This window comes from Diospyros lotus, chromosome 15 (genome assembly GCF_014633365.1).
Source record: "Diospyros lotus cultivar Yz01 chromosome 15, ASM1463336v1, whole genome shotgun sequence".
Lineage (NCBI taxonomy): Eukaryota > Viridiplantae > Streptophyta > Magnoliopsida > Ericales > Ebenaceae > Diospyros > Diospyros lotus.
The window spans coordinates 21,393,361-21,416,458 of NC_068352.1; the positions used below are offsets into that span (position 1 = coordinate 21,393,361).

Sequence of the window (23,098 nt, forward strand, 5' to 3'; positions counted from 1 at the left end):
CTATTTAACATAAACTAGCATTTTCATCACCATGAAAATTTCACACAGTAGATAAATTTAAATATCATTCAACACCCAAAAGTAATAAATATACATCATTTGTTTACCAAAGTAACTTATGGCTGCAGCCTGCAGGTGATGAGGCCTTAAATACAAAAGACTAAATTCAAAAGGTGGGGAAGGAAATATATAAACTAGTTAAAGCAAGAACAAGAGATTTGCATAAGAAATGAAAGCCTAAAAGTACTAGTAAATGAGGGGCAATCAAGGAGAGATGGAAGGGGTATTCTTGAAGTTATTCAATGAAGGTGGAGAAAAAAGTATTATGTTGTGACTTCTTAGTAACTCTAAAAAAATAGTAATTTCATGTTCCATAGATGTATATGTCTAGATGTAATAAATTAAGCATTGAAAATAATGTAGTAAAGGAGTTGGACTAGATAATATACCAATAGGAGGATGGAAATGCATGGGAGAAAATGTCATTTCTTGGTCAATGAAATTATTTAATGTAATCTTCAATGAAAAAGAATATCAGACAAGTGGAAAAAGAGCACTTAAGTTCCTATTTACAAGAATAAAGTATTTCAAAGTTTTGAAAATTATAGAAGGAATCAAGCTAATGGGCGATACTATGAAACTTTCAAAGAGAGTGATTGAGCAAAGATCAAGAAGAGAAACCAAGATGTCTGAAAACCAATTAAGTTTTATGCCTAGTAGGTCACAATGGAAGCTATATAATTGTTGAAGCCAAAGAGATAAACAAAAGGATTTACATATGGTGTTTATAGATTTAGAAAAACTTGTGATAAAGTTTATAGAAAAGTCTTATGGAGGGTTTCACAGAAAAAGGAGTTTAAATTGCTTATATACTAGTTATTAAAGACATGTATCATGGAGGAGAAATAAGTTTCAGAATATATGGTGGGCATACTAAAGCTTTTCCAATTACAGCGGAATTACATCAAGGATCTAAATTAAGCCCTTAGCTATTTGCCTCAGTAATGGATGAACTCATTAAACATATCCAAACAAAGGTGCTTCGGTATTTGCTATTTTTAGTGACGTGGCGTTGGTGGAGGATACAAAAGAAGGTGTGAACATTAAGTCATATGGATGAAAATTAAGCTCGAGATATGGAGGAATATTTTAGAATGTAGAGGTTTTAAGTTAGTGAAAGCCAAATATAAGGAATGTAAAGTTTTAACAAAAATATAAGTATAGATGATGATGTGGTAAATTTAGAAGATAAGTCATAAATAAAAGGTCAGTTCAAATATCTTGAATTAATCATCCATAACAATGGCCATATCAACGAGGATGTTACCGTGGAACTAAGGTAGAATGGTTAAAATGGATGAAGTGCATCCAACTTTTTATGTAATAGCTCCATTCCATTAAAACTAAAAGAGAATTTTATGACATGTATGAGGCTAACTTTGTTGTATGGCACAAAATGTTGGACAATAAAGCACCAACCTATGCAAACATGAATTGCACACAAGAAAAAAAAATAGGAATGAGGTTATATGTGATTAAAGTTAGAGTGACACCTATTAAAGATAAGATGCTTGAGACATGAATAAGATGGTTTGGTCACCTTAGAAGAAAATCATTAGTCTCCTATGAGAAGAGTGGGTGGAAGTAAGTGTCTACTAAAAAAAGTAAAGGGAGACCAAGTAGAATTTGGTAGGAGATACTTAGGCATGATGAGTTATAATGGATTTACAGAATATAAGGCCATGGCGAGCTAGATTTCATATAGCTGACCTTATATAGTGGGATTCTTGGTATGTCGTCATTCTTGATACTTTCTTCTTCTCAGTTTGTATGATTACTTGACTTAGCATCTTCTATGAACCTCTTTCGTCAATGATTTCAATCTACCATCATCTAATATTCATTGAATTTGTATGAACCTTAATCTTGTTGTATATAAAGAGAGAGAGAGAGAGAGAGAAATTAAATATGTTTGCACAAAGAGCCTCCTATACTTGAACATCTGACATCTATTCAATATTAGCATCAATTTTTCTTTTTGATGACTTTATAAATTTCATCACTGGAGACTAGTTAGATCAAGCAGAGTTGTGCAAAAAATGATTAATTACTTGAACATTGATATTTGTTCAATTTTGATATTCTAATTATTTATTTATAAAAAAAATATAATAGCTATAATTTTTAATATTCTGGTAATATTTTCAATTTTGTTTTACTGGAGCTTTATGCCCATTTAGAATCAAAGACACTTGTGCATAGTAAGAATTGATTTTCTTTAAATATCTTTTAACAGTTTGTGTTTTCATTGAATTTTAGTTTTTCAATTTATTTGTACCCTTACGCATATGTGCATGAATAAGATGTATATAATTATTTAATTGTTGAATTTCTTTGAATATTTATGCATGTTGCAGCTCTTTCTTTTCAAATAGCTTTATATGCTTCCAATATTCTATTATTATTTCAAAGCCAATAGAAACAACCAAAGAACTGCATGTGCAGTTCAAAATTTCTTAGAAGATGTCATGTCCCTATTGGATATCCATCCATTCACACTCGTTTCAGACAGGCCAAACATTTTTATTTTTTTATTTTTTTCACAGCGACACTCATTGGGTATTTGGGGTACACATCTAAGAGAAGTGGAGACCCATACGCCCTTCACCATCCACCTAAAAGAAAATGAGAAGGCTGTGATTGAAATTTCAGGTTGCTTAACCAAGAGGATTGCCAAGGTGCATCAAATATTATTTTGATAATCCCTTCAGACAAATAGTTCATATTTACTTGTGTTTAATATATCTGGGGTGTTTACGAAAGCCAATTTTTGAAAATTTCCAGGAGTATATGATGATTAGGATGTGAACCTAGTGAAATTTTTTATTGATTTCCTTTTTTATCTTAATTTATTTAATCTCTTATTTCTTTACCTCTCAATTTATGACCACAGGAAGTGGCATCAACATTCCTATACCCATTAATGTGGTTGTTTCTTATTCCTATACCTATGCTACATTTGGATTGTTTCTTTGTTGTGGTATAAATCTTTTTTTGTTGCAATATTGAAAGTGTCGCATCAATTTTTTGATTTTTTTAATAATATTATTTATCTATCCAAGTGCAGCTGTCACAAAAATTTTGGAAAGCTGCCCATTAGTTTGACATGTCCTCTTTTTAGTTCTTGGGACATTTGAATCATTTCTCAGTAAGCCTGTTGAAAACTTGCAAACTTGCAAATAAGTCTAAAGCTTATGCAGGCAAAGCTTATGCACGAAAGGGGAAAAAGAAAAAGAAAAAGAAAAACACACATACACCACCAAAAAAAAAAAGCAATATTGGTCTAAAGCTTATACATGAGGGCAAACTTTGATAGCAACAATGAGGTTGCTCCTTTGTGACCAAAAGGTGATTGGTTCAAGTTGTGGAAGTGGCCTCTTTGCTAAAAAGCAAGGGGAAGGCTGCATATAAATAGGACCCTCCCTTGCAACGGGATGCCTAGTGCATCGAGGAAACTTATGCAAATTTATTCATATTAATGCCTATTTTATGGCTATATTGCCCAAATATGGAAAATAGAAAGCAACTGATAAGCCCATGTATTTGCTTCTATATTTTATGCTGAGTATGCAGGGGAATGATGGGGAAGATATAATCTCTAATTTACGGAATGGGGCTGCTGCTGAAAATGCTCTTGCCATTATGCAAGAAAGGGGTTTCTCAAATCCAAGGAGATCTAGGCATCGATTGACTCCTGGAACTGTCAAATTTGCTGCATTTCATGTTCTGTCTCTTGAGGGAAGTAAGGGTCTAACGATATTAGAAGTTGCGGACAGGATTCAGGTAATTCAAAATAAGTATTTAATGACCCTTGCATTTTCTGTTGTTCCTTCAACTTATTTCATACTTTTTCCTCTTAATTCAGAGATCTGGTCTCCGGGATCTTACAACAAGCAAGACACCTGAAGCATCTATTGCAGCCGCTTTGTCAAGGGATTCAAAGCTTTTTGAAAGAACAGCTCCCTCAACATATTGTGTCCGCTCTCCCTATAGGAAAGACCCTGTTGATGCTGAGGCAATTCTTTCTGCTGCTAGGGAAAAAATTCAGATATTTAAAAATGGGTATCTCAATGGAGAAGATGCAGAGGATGCAGAACATGATGATGTTGAAAGAGATGAAGACTCTGAGAGCGATGTGGCCGAGGATCCAGAGGCTGATGACTTAGGTACTGAATTGAAGCCAAATTGTGAACCCCTTTCTTGTGAAACAAACAGGTTTCCAACAAAGACTCGGCAGGGAGATGGAAAGGAAACCTCCAGCACTGTTTTGACAGAAACTCCGCAAGTTGGCCTCAAGAATTTGAGTGATAGCTCCCCTTTGATGCAGTCTGAAACCTACAAGGATGTAAAACACAATGGTGCTTCTCTACAAACTGTGGAAGATGCTGGGATCTGCAATGAGCCAGCTTCTGTTGATCAAGAAGATACAGTTATTGATGAAACCAACTTTGGTGAATCATGGGTGCAAGGACTTGTCGAGGGCGAGTATTCTGATCTGAGTGTTGAGGAACGCCTAAATGCCCTTGTAGCTTTGATAGGTGTAGCTAATGAAGGAAACTCAATTCGCATTGTTTTAGAGGTAACATTTTATCTGCTCTGGATCTGAGTTCAGGAAATTGCTTCTGATTTTGCATTTGTGTTATGATATCTGAAATGTAAAATTTTCAGGAACGTCTGGAAGCTGCAAATGCTCTAAAGAAGCAATTGTGGGCAGAGGCACAACTGGATAAACGCCGCATCAAAGAGGAGTATGTGATGAAGATGCAGTATCCATCTTTTGTTACTAACAAGGGTGAACCACATGTCCAAATTTCTACCATGGAGGGCAGGCAAAGTCCACTGCCTATAGTTGATGATAAAAATGGTGTGGCATCAACAACCCCTGTTGTCCAGCATGCTTACATTAATGACCCACAAAATGGCTCAAACAATACTGCAGAACGAATTACACCAATACAAGAGTTTTCTGCTGGAACTGAAAACCTTTCGCTCCTACAAGCTGGATATGCTGCTGAGAGATCACGATCACAGTTAAAAGCTTATATAGGTCAGAAGGCAGAGGAGATGTACATATACAGATCCTTGCCACTTGGGCAAGACCGGAGACGGAACCGATACTGGCAGTTTAAAGCTTCTGCTTCTCGAAATGATCCTGGGTCTGGCAGGATTTTTGTCGAATTACGTAATGGCTATTGGAGGCTTATTGATTCCAAAGAGGTATCATCCTTATTTACTTATACACAATGTAGGTTCTTTTCTAGGTATTGTGTTATTTTAGGTCACGAAGCATGTCTTTCACATACCATCTGTATTTTTGCTTTCTAGCAGCTACTTTTGGTTTAGTGTTCCTATTACATCTGCTGCTATGTCAGATGGTTGTCCAAGGTTCTGAATAGGATTGTGAATCCTTTACCACAGGCTAATGGGACCAGTGGTTTCTATTTGGTTTTTCAACCTTTATTCTGGGGGTTCAGGTCCCCTTTTACCACCCAAAACAAGAACAAAAATTATTGCAAAATATTGATGGACGTTTTTATACTTATTGAATCTTCTTTAATATGTCCTTGAGATAAGATGAAAGTACAGTGTTCAAATTCTTCCAATAGTGTAGGCATCTTTTTGGCATCCTTTGGTTAATAAATGGCATTTTTTTCTTGGTGAATTTTATTTCCCGTGTCTTTATTCTTGGATCATGTTTTCAATAATTTACATGCAGGGTTTTGATGCTTTATTGGCATCCTTGGATGTTCGTGGCTTAAGGGAGTTCCATTTGCATTCAATGTTACAAAAAGTTGAAGTGTCTTTCAAAGACACACTGAGAAGTAACTTGGCATCTGGACTAAGAACAGATAGTGTCAAAGCAGACATTTCTGAGAGGGCTTCTAACTGTCAAGGCAGTGCCGGTGCAGATGGACCTGGTGTTATCTGTGTTCCAAATTCTGATACATCAGAACTCTCATCATCTTTTGAGATTGAACTTGGACTGAATGAAATGGAGAAACAGGATGCATTTAGGAGATATCAAGATTTTGAAAAGTGGATGTGGGCAGAATGCCTCAATTCTTTTGTATTATGTGCTGTCAAGTATGGGAAGAGCAGATGCGAACAGCTGATGACCCTTTGTGACTATTGCCATGACTTGTACCTTTTTGGGGATAACCATTGCCAATCTTGTCACAGGACTTTTGATACTTCAAACAGAGACATAAATTTTTCTGAACATGTCTCACATTGTAAAGAGAAATTTAAGGATCCTAGCTGGATTTTGCGGGACTTGGAGTCATCTCCTCCCTTGAGGATCAGATTACTGAAAGCACTAGTAGCATTGATAGAGGCAAGTCCTGTGACATCAACATTTTGCAACAATCACTGCCATTTTCTACTTTTCAAGATTTTGATATATCTGTTTCCTTGTGATATTTTGACTATTTTATTTGTTTTATTGCCATGTTCACATATTGGTCTGGCAGGTGTCGATACCTACAGAAGCTCTTCAACCTGCTTGGTCAGAGGGCTACAGAAAATCTTGGGGTATGAAGCTGTACAGAGCATCAACAGCTGAAGACCTTCTTCAGGTCTCCCTCCCTCCTTTTATTTTGTACACAATGTGGCTCTTAAACCTCAACTGTTTTTCTGCCTGAGCTTTTGCATTGATGAATTTTGCATTTATGACACATGAATATCTACTTGTAAGTATTGAAGAACGTATTTGCAACACCTGCTTACCTGCATATCTTAATTGTTTTGGAAATTAATATTGTAAGATATGCAGGTGTTGCAAATATGTTCTCCAACTGGGGTTAAGAAAGGGGTTTTGTTTGTATTTATGTGATTCATATATGGCTTAACACAATGTGATCCAGGTCATTTTAGTTTCTTTGCACATATTAGTTGCATTCAGTCCCTGCAGTAACTTTTTATTCATAAACAGTTTGGATATGTAGTCTGAATTTCTTTCTTTTTATCCTTTAGCTTGTATTTATGTGATTCATATATGGCTTAGCACAATCTGACCCAGGTCATTTTACTTTCTTTGCACATTTTAGTTGCATTTAGTCTTTGCAGTAACTTTTTATTGATAAACAGTTTGGATATGTAGTCTGAATTTCTTATCTTTTAATCCCTTAGCTGATAGCCTTAGCTGCTGTCCTCTAATAAAAAAAGTAGGTTTTGAGGTCCAGTAATAGAGAGAGACAAAGAGGGTTTCTGATCTTTTTGTTCCTTGATGGAAACCTTAGAGGCTGAAGTTGCTCATGTCAAAAAAAGACTGGACTTCAAAGATTTTCTGATCTCTCTGTTCCTCAGGGGGCACCTCTGAGGCTTAAGTTGCTTCCCTCTAATGAAAGTCTGGAGTTCTAGTCCCATTAAGTTTTGCATATGTATATATATATATATAGATATATAGAGAGAGAGAGAGAGAGAGAGAGAGAGCTCTGTTGTTTTCATCAGTTCTATTGATAAGCTGCTGAAATTCTACTGGTTCCATTTGCAATGACTACCATAAAACCACATATACAGTGTGGTCTGGACATCAAGGATGGGGTTTCCTTATAAGAAGTGCATGCAAAAAAAATGTGTGCGCGTCTGCTCACATATATGTATATATAAACATAAAAGGCAGGGGTCCAGGGGGATGAAGCATATTTTTGTCCACATGCAATATCTTCCAGTAACTTGTTCTAGGTGTACATTTTTTTAATAACAACTTTTTACCATAATTAAGGGCTTTGTTAGGTTCTCTCAGTTTCTTCCTTGTTTAACTTCTGTGTTACTGAAATTCATTGAATATCTTGGGAGTACTTAATCCACACTTAAAATTTTTCTTTTTCAGATTCTGACTTTATTAGAGGGTGTCATAAAGAAGGACTTCCTATCTTCGAATTTTGAGACAACTAGTGAGTTATTGGGTTCTCATAACCAAACAGAATCAGCTGCTAATTTATTACTCAATCATGAGATGGTTTCTGTGCTTCCTTGGGTACCTCAAACATCATCTGCTGTTGCACTAAGGCTTATGGAACTTGATGCATCCATTTCTTACACACTGCAAAAGAAAGTCGATTCTCAGAAGGACAAAGGAGTTGGGGATTTCATTGTGAGTATTATTATTTCATGCTATGAATTTTGAAGAATTTAATCTATGTTTCTTTCAGAGATGGTGATTGCCATTATGATGGTATTTTCCCTACTGGTTCTCTCCTGAAGCCTCTAGTCGTGTCTTGGCTTTTCTGGTTTTTATTATCTGTGACCTTTTCATAAATTTAGTTTAATGCATCAAGCAATGCTTAGTTGTATGGCCAGCATGGTAAGCAAATCAGTTAGTCTCTTAGTGTCCTCGCTACCAAAGACAACTTAGATTGTGGTATTGGGACTGAGTTCAACAATTAATGCTGTGTTCTTTTCTTCATATTTTTTTCTTTGGCATCTCTTCTTGTTTATCTTTGTTTTTTGGTGGCAGGCTGTGTCATATTTTGTTCTTATTTTTTAACTCTTCTTGTTCTGTTTTTCCCCCCCCCCCCCTTTTGGCGTCTCTTCTTGTTTATCTTTGCTTTTTGGTGGCAAGCTATGTGTCATATTTTGTCTCGCAAACTGTATGCTATGAAGTGTCTGATTAGTCAGGAAGTCTTCTTGTTGAGGGTGATCGGATTGTTCTGTGCTTTTTATATTTTTCTAGTTGTGTCGTGTGTAATGTTGAACTGTCCTTTTCATGTCTTCCATGTGTGCCAAGCAGATTTGAGTTAATGTTAGGTTTGAGGTTAGTGGTAGACGTGCAATTTACTAGGGTTTTTTCAATTAATTTCTTTGTGACTATTCTCTGCATTCAGATGCCCCTATCCAAATTTGCTGTCATGAAGAAAATACCAGAGGATGATCTGGCAGTAGATCATGAAGTAGAACGTCTGCAGGAAGAGCCTTGGGCTGACCATGGGGGTGTTAACTCCAGCTCAGGGCGGGGACGAGCAGCACGTGGACGAGGGCGTGGTCGGACCCGTGGAGGAAGATCTCAGAGAAAAGCCTCTAGCTCCAGATCCGAGGCTGCCCAGAGAAGTGCCACAGCAAATAATGAGAGATTTGGGCAATTGCTAGCCTGGAAAGGGCGAGCACGTGCAAGAGGAGGGCGTAAGAGGGGTCGTCGAACTGCTAGGAGCAGGCAAAAATCAGTGAAAAGGGTGGCAGAGATTAGCAGCGAGAGAGATGAACCAAAAGATGTCATCTTTGAGAACACTGTAAGAAGTTCACGTCCGCAGTGGAACAGGGAAGTAACCCCAGGGACTCAACCGGAGGTTACTGAAAATGCTAGCAGCTCTGAAAGATCGGAATTTGATGATTATCAGAGTCAACCGATGGGGGACGAATACGAGGATCTAATGGTGGATGACTATTCGGGAGTCTTCAATGGAAAACCCGAGCACCTAATTCAAGGAGTCGATTATAACATAGAAGGTGAGGAAGAAGATGATGATGACCGTGCTGAGGAGGGTGATGATGTAGACGACGAAGAGGGAGATGATAGCGAGGAAGATGGACAAGGCGACACAGACGTTGAAAGATACATCAACGGCGACTCAGACGACGATGGGGATAGAGTTGGAGAGCAAACGGATAACCACCCAGATGAAGTTACAGGGTCAACATCTTCAGATTACAGCGACTGAAAGGCGGATCTTCCAGAACTGTACTAATGCACACGAAGTATTTCATAATTAGTTTCAGATCGTTACCCGTAGAAGCTATATATGTGTATGTATGTATGTATGTAACTGGGTTTCATAAGATTGTTGTGTAGTTATTATTATAGAAAGATGAATAGTTGGAAGTAAAGGAGCACCCTTTTTTTTATGTATGTGCTAGGGTAGGGTAGGGTAGGGTAGGGTGGTTGCTTCTCCTGTCCTGTTGGGTAGTTTTCACGTTTTAGCATCAGCCAAATTGTAGAAAAGGAGGGGACGGGGGGTGGGGTTGTGTTGAGAAAAATGGCCACGCCTTGCTGCTGCTGCTGCTGCTGCTAAATAAGTACAACAGATTATTAGTCAATCCATCACCAACCCCCTTTTTCCTCTCTCTCTCTCTCTCACTCACTCTTGTTGCTGTCGGCCACTTCTATTTTCATTTTTCTGAATCTTTTGTTTTTTAAGATATAATAATTGCCAGATTTTGATCTTGCAGACCTTAAAAAGATTCCCCAATTGAGGTCGTGAATATTTAACAGATAAGATATTAAATTTGTAATTAGTACAATATGACACTGATCATATTGATTAATATCATTGTACCTTTACAACTACGTTACTGTACAAATTGATTATATTATGTACTACAAAACCAAAAATCGTATGGATGGATATTTTTTGTGAAAGATTTTGTTTACCTCATAATTATTTTAATTTTTTCTTTTCACAATTATTTATAAAATTAAATTTATTGTTAATTATTAAGTCAACAATTTAATCAAGAATTTACGAGGCGTGCAAAACAAAACTATTTTGTGCACAAAAAGAAATTAGGAACAAAATGTATTAAAAACCAAAAAGAAAATAGTATCTAAATGAACTACGAAAAAATAAAAAAATATATATACACAAATAACTAAAATATATCATCAACTAAACACCACAAACAAACCAACTAGGCCAAATATATATTTTTGTCCGTATATTTGTATTTTTTTTTATTTAGCGCTCGAACTTTTCATTATTTCAATTACATCTTTAAATTATGTAATTTTGAGTCAATTATACACCTCATCACACTGACAACCAACACTTGTATTAAGCTCGATTTAAAATATCATAATTTAACCTAGATCAAAACTTTTCGTTGTTTCGATTACACCCCTAGATTATGTATTTTTTTGGTTAATTTAACTTTGTACTTTGACATTTTTTTATGTGGCAACTTAATTTTTTTATTTTTTTGACTACCTTTGAACCATGCATTTTAGAATCAATTTATCTCATGTACTTTAATCTTTTTTCATATAGACACTCAATTTTTTTGTTGTTTCAATTACATCCTTAAATTATACATTTTCAAGTCAATTTAACTCCTCAAAATAATATTCCGTGTGATTGGTGTATCTAACACTTGTATTAATTAGACACGCAACAAAATGCATAAATATAAAATTGCTACATTAAATGTCACTTTAAAACATTCAAATATTATTTTTTTATAAATCATTGTTTTAAATATATTTTGCAAACTTATAAATTAGATAAATAATTATATAATGCTAACTTTTTTCAGACATAATTAAAGAATAAAGCGAGACATAATTAAGAATAAATGCTTTATTCCTTAATTATGTCTCGCTTTATTCTTTAATTATGTCTGAAAAAAGTTAGCATTATATAATTATTTATCTAATTTATAAGTTTGCAAAATATATTTAAAACAATGATTTATAAAAAAAAAGAAAAAAAAGATATTTGGATACTTTAAAGTGATATTTAATGTAACACTTTTGTATTTGTGTATTTTGTTATACGTTAAATCAATAAAAGTGTTAGATAGACCAATCAAACATAATATTACTTTTGAGAAGGGACTAAATTAACTAAAAAATGCATAGTTTAGTGGTATAATTAAAACAAAAAAAAAGTTTTGAGTGTGTACATGAAAAAATTATATATAGTCTATGGGTGTAATTGAAATAATAAAAAATTTAAATTTTCACACAAAAAAAAAGTCAAAGTACATAAGTTAAATTTCAAAAATGCATAATCTAGGGGTATAATCGAAACAAGGGATCAAATAAAAAAAATATCAAAGTACAAGAGTTAAGTTATGACGTTGGAAAATCCACATCAGCTGCTTGAATCGAGCTCAAACGTGTGTATTGTATGCGTCAGTTGTCACTATGGTGAAGTGTATAATTGATTCAAAATTGTATAATTCAGGTGTAATTGAAATAATAAAAAGTTCAAATATCTAAATGAAAAAATATGAACAAAAACATGTATTTAACTAACAAAAAAACTATGACTTATTTAGCCTTGAGTTGAGAAGTGGGTTGGGTATATTGGCGTGCAAAAGCAAATGATTGAATCTTTGGTAAATCAAGAAATAGCAAGTGTTTGGTTTGATTAAGTTTTGATGATAACTATATATCCTTACATTAAAGTTTAATTAGTGTTATTTAAATGATTTTGAAATAAGTATTTTGAAGTTAAAGATTTTGGACTTTAAAGTTTTGAATCATTTCAATATTGAAACTATTTACAATTTTTAATTCGTGCAAATGGTTATGATGTTGTTCTTTAAACCACTTAAATCATGGGGATTACGAAACATTGTCAAAATTCTTAAAAAACAAAGAAAGTAACTCTAAAATAGAAGAAAAGTCAATTAAATATTGAATTCAATGAAATATTGTCGACTACTTCCTAAAATAAGTTGACCAAATTTAGTGCATTCTTTCTACATCAATGTTTCATGATTAACACAGTTGACTAATTTTTAATTTTAGAAAAATTGTCGACTATTTACTAAAACCATCAACCATTTCTAGTAGGAAAAATTATTAATAACTATTTTTCTACAGTTTTAAACTTACAAATTTGACTTTCAGTAGTTATATTAAATGAAGAAAGGTCAAAAACTATAAATACCTAACTGTTTGAAGTTCAAAATAAGAGAGATCAAGAGATTTGAGAAGAAAAACGTACTAAAACTTTTATATCGTTTTCTTTGCGTTTCAATTTTTAATTTTGAATTTTAAATTCATTTTTAATTTTTTGTTTAGTAGTCTATTTTTAGAAAACTAAAAACATGTCTGATTTATTATTCTGAAAAACTATTTCTCAAAACAGAAAACTAGAAAATACGTTCTGTTTAGAATTTTGAGAATAATTTTTTTATAACATTTTATTCAATGAATTTGATTATTTAATAAATTAGAACTATTTAATACTAATATATTATTAAGAAATATATACATTTTTAAGTTGATAAATTTTATAATATTTTTTCTGTTATAAGAATAAAATATGAATAAATAAATAAATTAACTTGACAAAAAAAAATAGGAAGAGAAAGTTCAAAGCCATGTATATATACATATTATATTACATTATAATACAAACTTCTAGAAGCTTGGTTGAAAGAGGTGAAAGCCCAAAAGCCATGGAGGAAGAAGCACGAGATGACCATCATGGGAGATTGTTGATGATGACAGTAGCAAGATTGATAACAATGATCGTTGTGGGAGATTGTCGATTATGATAGTAGCAAGATTGACGGCGATGCAGACGACGATAGAGGATGAAGCAAAGCAATTGACGACCAAGACCGTCGAAGTGACGGTGTGCAGCGACGACGATGGCAGAGAGGCTATCAGCAAGCATGGCCACGACAAAAGCAAGCAACAAAGGTGGTGGTCGTTGGAGACCAATGACAACAAAATCGTGTGACCCAATGAGTCGAGGAACGCGGCAACGAGGGCATGAGGGTTGCGGGCGAAAGACAATAGTGGACTAAAAGTCTTTTTTTGTGTTTTGGGTTTTTGGGAGTGTTTTGGCTGAAAATAGTCAAAACATTTTGGATTTCATTTATAATTTTTTAAAAAAATGTTTTTTTTTTAAATATGAAAGTGAACACATTTTTATTGTTTTGAAAAACTAAAAACTCAAAATAAACTAAAAATAATAAAGAGAACAAGCTATCGATTTTCAAAAACTCACTATTTCATTAGACTTACATTGTTTACATTACTTTTCTTTCTCACAAGGCTTGGTTCATTTCCTATAAATTTTATTTTTAGCCTTGTTGTTAGTTAGATTTCGAAGAGATTTTTGTTATTGTGAGTTGATCTCTTATTTCTTTAATCCTATAATTTGAAGTTGCCTTGTGAGTGTGCTAGAAGACTAGTATGGATTGTTAAGTGTTGTATTTATTCAAATTATTTATAGTAGATTTGAAAATCGTTAGTGAAAAGATGGAGTAGTGGATATAGGTGGGAGATAATTGAACCACTCTAAAATTTTCTTGTCTTTCGTGCTTCCACATCTTCTCAAGATTTTCATTACATTGCACTTCAAATATAAAATTTTCAACATTCACAATTCACTGCTTTTCAAAATAAATTTCTTAAAAAAAACACCCAATTCACCTTCTTTTCAAGTATGTGGGTCATACAAGCAAAAATTGTCCCACACAAAGTGCATTGAATTAGGTGAATTATGCTGACCAAAATGCAACCTCACCTTAAGCCAAAGGTTGTGTTCAAGTCTCTTGGAAGGCAGAGCCAAACCCTTTTTTTTTTTTTTTTGTATTTCCATTTTATCCTTGTAAACACAATTTATACAATTTTTATTCCCTTTCACATTCCTCTCCCCATATATCATTTTTAATCATTTTATCACTTTAACTTACTCAAGTGTTAACCTAACAATAATATTTAAAACTCAACTCATCTAATTTATCAAATAGTTTTATATGATCAAAGTCGCTTCACCTAATTCAACTCACCTCAGATCAGAGGCCAAGGCCAAGTGGGCTTGCAAAAGAATCGACCATAAAAAGAGAAAACACCTAACATCCACAAAACACAAGGAACGAGGAAAAGTTATTGCCACTTAGCATACCCCGGCAAAGATAAGAAGGCACCAACAACCAAAAGACACTCCAAAATAGACCTTAAATTGCCACAAGCAGCAAGCAATCCACCTATAGATTTCACCAATGCAACAAAACTGCTCTTCGTAAGGGTAAGAGGAAAGCTAAGAGTAGGGGTGTTCAAAAAAATCATCAAATCGTAAAAATTAACCATATCGCGTTGTGCAATCTTTTTAGAGGAACAATTTGGCGCAATCTGCGATTTGAGAAAAAACTAGTTTAATTAAAAACCTAACCGCCTCACTAGTCTAATAATATAAAAATTAAAAAAGTAAATTATAAAATATATATGTATGCATGTGAAAACCCTAAATCTAATATTTCTCATCTCATTTGCTCTCTATCCAATACCTAGCCTTTGTCGCATTGAGACTGACGACAACATCCTCCCCCTGACCCTTTCTTTCAGTCTCTTCTCTAGTTCTCCATTCTCTGACATTGTCTTGGAGGCGTTCAAGCGGGTCCATTCTTTCAATCTCTTCTTTGATTCTTTGTTCTTTGACATCATCTCGGAGGTGTTCAAGGGGTCCAAGGAAATTGCCGTTATGCTAAGTCCTTGAAGCGTGTCATCCAGATCAAGATAGAGGCACTTAAACGTGTCGACTCAAGTGTTACTGGTTCTATAGTGTTATTTTCTTGGTGTTCTTTCCTATAGACCCATGTATATATCTGTTTGTGTCAGGCAACTCCTCAAATTCAAATCTAGATAGATGAAGTCTATTGGATAAACCTAATTGCAGTTTGGATAAACTACAAAAATCATACCAGACTACACTGCATTTGCAGTGCAATTTTCGTAAATCAAACTAGACCAAGCAGTTTAGAGTAACAAAAAAATCGCACATGTAATTTGACATATTAAAAATGACTTAAACCGTCTACACCATACCATGAACACCCCTACCTAAAAGTGCTCTGATATTATTTAGTAAGTTAATACTTGGTGGTTGTACCCAAGTAATACGGTGCGTTACACAAGGAAAGGCATACATACACTTGAGAGATTCCAACTCCCCAGGCATAGAGCACCAAACGAAAGCATCCCTTTGAATAAATCCATCCCCTCGTTGACAATATTTAGTAATCTCACTCTATAACAATTAATACAACATTTGTTGTGGGACAAAACGACACCCACAACAGCATCTATTATCACATGCATAACTAAAAACTGTACCTACATCGAAATTATTAAAAAAAAAAATCCTGTATCTGAAGAACGATGCTAATGCTGTGTATGTGTGTGTTTGTGTATTCACAGAAAACAGCTTCCTTCAACTGCAACAACGGGTTGCTGGAATTTGAACTTAAGAAGCCAACAGTTTCTTGATTCCGGCCTTCTGATCCACTGTCAGCTTTGTTGGAAACTTGATGTTGAATTTGATTCTCAGGTTTCCTCTCTTCATCGGATCTTTAGAAATGGGCATCCCCTCACTCGGGACAACCTCCTCATAGTTCGGATGAATCACGCTGTTTATCGGGATGGTTAAGTTCCTGCCATCTAAGGTAGTCAGATGAACGGTGCAGCCTGTCAAGGCTTCTGCCAAGGATATTGTTTGCGTCAGGACCAAGTCGTTCCCATCTCGAGTGAACACGCTGTGAGGTTTCTCATCGATGATGAAGACGAGGTCTGATGGTATGACATTCGGTTGCTCGTTCCCTTTCTCCCGGAAGGTGATTTTGGTGCCTTTCTTCCAACCAGGCTTGATGTTAATCGTTAAGATCTCCTCTACCGGCATTGTTTTGCTGCATCCACCGAAAATAAGAAATTAGAAACAAGTGGACCAGACAAAGAAAAGTTCTACCAACATAGAGGGAAGACTAAATTTATTAGGCAGGTCACAGAACACAAAGGCAATTACAATGATTAACTTTATCATCCAATAATGTAATTTATTGACAAGCATCGAACAAGATGAAACAGAAAAATACTTTGCTTGGTAGGTCCTATAATTTTGATCACCCTGGTTGAGAAACAAGAGAACCAAACTGAGATTCTTAAGTAATGATATCAACAAAACAATCAAACATTGATGGCAGGTCCCAGGAGAAGAGGAATGGGAACTTGCTTGGTTGCGTACAAAGGACTAAATAATATCAACTATCAAGTCTCTAAAAAAATCATGTCTGAGGTTTCCTAATGCATTAATTGTCGGACACCTATATATGGCAATGCATGATAGTATCTTTGGCTGTTTGTCGTTTCCTAGAAAATGTGTCAACCACAGCGACTTGTACAGTTTCCTGAAATGGCAGTTGAGTAAGAAGATATATACAAGTTCATTTCTCAGCTAGTTAAGTATAACAACCCTCCTCTCCTCCCGTGTGTAGGCAACCGACAACCATGGAAATCAGAGTTTTTAATTCTTGACTTCCTGTCTTCTTGTATAATCATATCTTTCACGTGTTCAAATCACAATACAGTCTGGGGATTCTATCTTCTTCATAGAATCAACTCTTTCACAAGTTCAAAATCATACTACAATCCCCTCAACTTCTTCTAATAGAACAAATTTATATCCAATTCATAATTTGGGGTTTTGGGTTCCCTTGGCCACTTTCACAAACTTCTGAAGTGATAACGATACATATCCAGAGATCTTCACATCACAATCCAATCTTGACTACAAGGTTTGTTCAATATAAAATCAATCTGACAACTCCAAATATGGAAAACAAATTTATGTCGAAAGAAGAAGGATAACAATCCTTGATAATTTGGGGGGAAAAAACTAAAAAAATAAACAAAAAGGTGCCAGAATATTGCAAAATGCAAAATTGGGACAAAAGAAGAGGAGTCATCACTACAACAACACAGTGCATATGAATTTAATTGCTTTAATGCTTGCAAAACCATGTAAACACACTTAGATTTACTCTCCATCCAAAGCATACTTAGATTCATCCTGTTCTATGCAAACAGCCAAATGCCATTCCATCAACACAATATGACATGAAACATTGGCATGGCATGACATGAACACACCAACACCTTATTTAAAACAACAGAACACAGCCCGACAGAATAGACAAAAGAATAATTATTCTTTGTACTTTCATACATGTATGTACATTTAGAAGCCATTCAATTTATTTAATGCCTGCCAAACCATGTAAAAATACTTAGATTTATTCTTCATCCAAAACACTCTTAGATTCATCCTGTTCTATGCAAATAGCCAAATACCATTTTATCATAGAATATGACACAAACCATTGAAACATGACATAAATGCACCAACATGTTATAAAAAACAACAGATCATGTCCCAGTAGAATAGACAAGATTTTTTTTTTTTAACTTGCATACAGGTATGTATATTTAGAAACCTCTCTTCACAACAGGCCTACAGTTTTGGGCTTCACAAATACAAAATGAAAATTGTAAAATCAATTACATAAATTTAGAAAGTTAGTCAATTTGTTTCAGTAATGACCACAAAAGACACAACACAAACAAAGGTCCTGACATAGGCTATAGAAAAGATCTAAAAATAATTAGGATAATGAAATTTTGTTTAATGGGGGCATGCCGAACAGAAGTGCCAAGGGGGTGAAATTTCAATTTCACCCTATTAAGAGCAAGCAAGGGATGAAATTGGAATTTCACCCCATCGGCACCCCTCTATTCAGCACACCCCGTCAAACAAAATATCAATATCCAAAAAATTAAGAACATACTTGAACACATGTCTAGTGCGTATAAGGAATATTGAAAATTCAATAAGACAAACTTGAACAAGTGTTTAGTACGTATATGGAATATCTAAAAATCAATAAGACAAACTTGAATGAGTGTCTAGCATGCATATGGAAGCTGAAGTAGGTTCGGTCCAATTGCAAGGCACTCGAGAGTAGACAATATAGGAAGTTTCTAACATGCAAAAGTAAATGAGAAGATGAAAAGAAAATTTACATAATACAAGAACAAGAGCTAAAAATAAGCCATGGAATTGTATAAGTAGAATCTCACAAATACAATAGATTTAAGACAATTTCAGTCATTCTAACAATAATGCAACATATGAATCCTTTTTTTTTCCTTCTCTTTTAAGAAACAATGTAGAAAATCTATACCGAGTATAGACCAAATTCAGCATGGCAAAGCCCAACTGCCAAAACAAGAATTTTTTGGGAGTTAGAAACTATACCAACAAAATATCTGAAAGAACACGGTTGTCTTACATTGAACCCAACCCAAGATCTTCTGTGATCTTATTTTGTTGTTTTAGATGAGTACCCAGTCTAAGAATTTTTTTAACCAGGCAGCGAAATAATAATTTTCTCAAAACTATAAAATTAGAAATGCAATTATTCATAATAAGATTGGAGCGATTTCTATTAAAGATAACATGCATTAGACATAACTAAAATGACTCAGTCATGTAAGAAGAAAACTAATGGAGACTCCTCTTTAGGGAGTGGATGAAATGGAGCAAGTGTCTAGCAAAAAAGATATAATAAAATCTAGGAAATTTTGGTATAATGAGTTAAATGAAGCCATAGATAGAAATAAGGGGTTGATCGAGCAAGAATTCATGTAACTGAATGGGATAAAGACTTGATATGATATGGTCGTGGAACTATACCTTTTAGCCCACTTGCCAAACACAGAGAGAAATGGATAGAACAAGAAACATGGTACTTACCCACTCATATCAGTAACTTGTCTGGAGATCTTCATCTTCTTGGTAGAGCCATAATAGAGTTCTTCAAGTGAACATCGCAGAGTCTGCTCAATCGGAGGAGCTTTCCTAGGGACTGATTGGTGGACAGACCCGCCGGCGCCACCTCCTTCGCCAAAAGAAGCAAACAAATCATCCCCAAATAGGTTCCCATACCTTGACCCTCCCCTCCTCCCACCGCCCATTCCTCCGAATGGGCTCGACGACCCGAAAAACTCTGCGAATATGTCATCGGCGTTTCTCGGGTTGAACCTGAACGATGTCGGCCCTTCTCCCGTCGAGAAGAAGGAGGCTCCGCCGGGGCCGGCAGAGCCCGGCGGCGGCACCTGCCCCTTCAGCCCCTCTTCTCCATACTGATCATACACTGCCCTTTTCTGTGGATCACTGAGAACCTGGAAATTTAGTAGAAATAACAACTGATCAAGTAAATTTCAAGATACAGATATGGAAAGATGAATCTTTCAGAAGTATACACAAACATTTACTGAAAACCTAAAACTTTCAGACATACACACACAGTTATATATATATATATATTCGCATATACGTATACACAAATTGAGGGTACCTCATACGCTTCAGAGATCTGTTTGAACTTGGCCTCGGCATCTTTCTTATTGTTCGGGTTCTTATCGGGGTGCCATTTCATGGCAAGCTTTCTGTACGCTTTCTTCAAGTCCTCGTCTTTTGCGTACCTATCGACCTGCAGAATCTTGTAGTAATCCACCCCCATCTTCTTTCCTTCTTCTTCTTCTTCTTCTTGCTGATTGGTCCTCTTTCTCTTCTTCACTTTGGCTGCTGTAACGATCGAGCTTTCTGGTGGATTTGGCTATGGTGCGGCGTGGTTAGATCAGGGCTTTTGCATTGCTTCCTCGGGAAGGACTTTGAATCCAGAGAGAGAGAGAGAGAAAGAGAGAAATGACGACGAGAAGGCAGATGTCTGCAAGCTTGATCAGTGGAAGGTTCCAGAATCAGGCTTCGGTATTCATCGCACCCAAGCATAGCCTGAATTTTTATTACAGTCGGTTTTCCGGAAATTCTAGAGGAACTAGGATGTCGATCCCTTGCAGGCCTCATGTCAGCTTAGCCCACGGGCTCACTTAGCCTTGCCACTCAGTCCATAGAATGAATTTTGCTCGGTCTTGCCACTTTGTCAAAAAATTTTAGGCCCACGGGATGCCAGGCTGGATGATCGAATTAAAGTTTGTTGATGATTAAATTCAATCATCAAGCCACCATAAATGGGAGAAGCTTGGGCTTGTTTCATGAAACCTGATCAAGTTTCATTGGTGTCACAGACAAGGAGAAACTTGAGCTTTCATCCGAGATGAAGCCCGACCCAAGGCAATGATAGCAAGACGACAAGATGGTGCAACGATGATCAGCGCAAGGCGTTGCGGTGAGGCAACGACAGGATGCAGCGACAGTCGTGCAAGGCGACAAAATAATGCATCGACGGCCGACAGTCAATGAGGCGAAGGTGGCGAGGCAACGAAGGGCAATGATGAGGCAAAGCGAGATGGAGCTTGCTAGAGGCGGTCATGGCAGAGGAGAAATGAGGCGACCAAGGGCAGAGGTGGTTAATTTGCAAATTAGATGAGGGCATTTTTATCATTTGGCGCCTTTGATCATTCTCTCAATCATCCTTGTTTGGGCAAAATAGCATCTTCCAAAATCTTTTATGACTTAATCGAATAGGTTTTTGTAGACACAAAACAAGTCGATCTTGCTCGAGGTTGGATTGTTATAATTTAGTGATTTAGTTAAAATTCAATAAATTTAAGATAAATTTTATTTCTTAAACCTTGGTGAGATGGTCTACAAATGGAATTACAATCCTTCTAACTTCTTTAAGAAGAACAACTCCTAGATATTATCAAACAAGAAGACCTAATGTAATACCTGAGAAATTCTTGAGATTATAAATGAGATTTTACGAAAGGTATATGTGGAATTTTTAAAATAATGGGGTTATAAGATATACTATCACAGTTTTAAGTGATTGAATCGACCATAGGGAGTGTCCCAGACCCTAGATGTTTAAGGAAAATAGAATAGTATTGACGAGTTATTTGAGGCATGATTTTAGGTGTCAAAAGAAATTGGACCGGGAACGATTTTCGGTACAGCTATGGATTAGGCTGAAAATTGAATCAACATAGAAAACTTTCAAAAAGTCAACGGAGTATTTTGAGGACCAATATTTTATATGTAGAACAACCCTTGAGCGATTTCGAGTTGAAATGAAATGACTTAGGGTCAAAATGATCAACCGGGCCAAAGAATAATTTATTAATTTTGCTCGAGGAAGGTCAAAAAGATAGTTTTTCAAAAATTTTGAGGATGAAGTGAAAAGTATAAAACTTGTGAACTTTAGTGGAATTATTGGAAAGTGTAGGGGTATCAAGAAAAGGGGCAAAATGGCATTTGGAAGAAACAAGGGGGCTGAAGTGTAATAAACCAAAATGCAATGTGAGCACAACTAAAAATCTGATGCCGTACTTCCACCACACGTGGAGCCATTTTTCGACAATGGGATGGTCGAGGGAAGGCTAGCAAAGGTTGTATATGGTGTGGGGAGGCTTTGGGGCCAAGCCTTAGGCTTTGATTGGTTGAAAAATGGTCAGATTTCGCATATAAATAGCTAGGTTTTCGGTCGAGAATGAGAACACAAATTACTCACATTTGAGAGTGTTTCAAAGGAAAGGGATAAAGGGCTTTTATTCTCGAGGGATCAAGGATAAATTTTGGAGAATTTGGTGCATTTTGAAGCACGTTTGAAATTGTTTCAAGCTCGGCTAGAAAGAGCGAAGCGAACCCAGAGCTGCGCCTGTAACTGGCCTTTTGAGGGATTTTTCAGTGGTTTTTCGGGCATCCAAATGTGCCATTAGGATCAACAAGGGCTTTTAGAGGGTGTGATCAGATTGGCCATTGGATCAGTCGTTAGCGATCAGAATTGAGGAAGAAGATCGGTGTGTGGGCTCCACGCGCCATTTTTCACTGGCAAACACGTGCTTGGCCCGTGAGGGCTTATGGGCCAAGGGTAATTTCAGTAATTTGTTTCAATATTTTTCTAAAATTATTTTAGAAATTATCATGTCGAAAAATTTGGGAAAATGTTTGAGTAAATAATTATTTTGGAATTATTGAGGTGAAAATTAGGAGAAAAATAGAGAAAATTGTGAAAAATTAAGGAAAAATGGTTTTTGATGTTCCTTTAAATAAATATGATGTTTAGGGAGTATCGTGGCTCGATGTTAAGTATAAGTGCGCGTGTTGGAGATTTGGCACACAAATCGAGGTCTTACACTAGAATCGAGGCTTTCTGAATACGTTCGAGGTGAGTGTTTGCCCTCAAAACTTGATTTATTGTGAGTAGTTCTATCTTGAAAACTAGGTTTGTGCTACCTAAACGTGTTATGATTTCATGCAAAATGGATTCATTGCATGTGAATGGTAACCAGTGACGGTTGGTTTCATATGGGAGGTTCATCCCAAAATGTTTTATACATGTGCATTGTATTTTATAAATGTTGTTTATATGATGCATTGAGTTGTGATTTGTAGTATTGTCATGCGTTTGGTGTTGTTCATATGGGATGTCAGTTTGGAATGTTGTCTGGATAGTATAGTCGTAATTCTCTAAGGGTGTTGCCGAAATAATGTATAGGGGTATCTTAAAAACTTGAATGTCGGAGTGATCACAGGGGAATGAGTCCCTGACTCTATTTTACAGATAC

At 35.7% G+C, this 23,098-nt stretch overlaps 2 protein-coding genes across 3 annotated transcripts in view; one reads left to right on the forward strand and one right to left on the reverse strand.

Annotated features, from left to right (window-relative positions):
• LOC127791517 (homeobox-DDT domain protein RLT2) overlaps positions 1–9,882 on the forward strand; it is a 31,391-nt gene extending 21,509 nt beyond the window's left edge. For both annotated transcript variants that reach the window (XM_052321440.1, XM_052321439.1), the window contains exons 12-18: positions 3,634–3,843; positions 3,926–4,639; positions 4,729–5,277; positions 5,777–6,394; positions 6,531–6,635; positions 7,892–8,155; positions 8,886–9,882. In XM_052321440.1, coding sequence (XP_052177400.1) covers positions 3,634–3,843; positions 3,926–4,639; positions 4,729–5,277; positions 5,777–6,394; positions 6,531–6,635; positions 7,892–8,155; positions 8,886–9,716 — 3,291 coding nt within the window. In that variant the 3' untranslated portion in view covers positions 9,717–9,882. The remainder of the gene's footprint in view (positions 1–3,633; positions 3,844–3,925; positions 4,640–4,728; positions 5,278–5,776; positions 6,395–6,530; positions 6,636–7,891; positions 8,156–8,885) is intronic.
• Positions 9,883–15,574: 5,692 nt separating this feature from the next.
• LOC127792597 (uncharacterized) lies at positions 15,575–20,424 on the reverse strand. Its single transcript, XM_052323153.1, has 3 exons — positions 19,927–20,424; positions 19,323–19,750; positions 15,575–16,419 (listed from the first exon to the last, which is right to left on the reverse strand). The coding sequence occupies exons 1-3, from the start codon at positions 20,089–20,091 to the stop codon at positions 15,981–15,983; spliced, it is 1,032 nt and encodes a 343-aa protein (XP_052179113.1). The 5' UTR covers positions 20,092–20,424; the 3' UTR covers positions 15,575–15,980.
• Between the last annotated feature and the right edge of the window lie 2,674 nt (positions 20,425–23,098).

What these genes read in the sequence shown, in the direction of transcription:
- LOC127792597 (XM_052323153.1), bottom strand. Translation starts at nt 20,091, where the DNA reads ATGGGGGTGGATTACTACAAGATTCTGCAGGTCGATAGGTACGCAAAA. An exon ending in AGATCTCTGAAGCGTATGAG is followed by an intron (nt 19,751 to 19,926) that starts GTACCCTCAATT and finishes CTAAATTTCCAG; the next exon opens with GTTCTCAGTGATCCACAGAA. An exon ending in CAAGTTACTGATATGAGTGG is followed by an intron (nt 16,420 to 19,322) that starts GTAAGTACCATG and finishes CGGTGGATGCAG; the next exon opens with CAAAACAATGCCGGTAGAGG.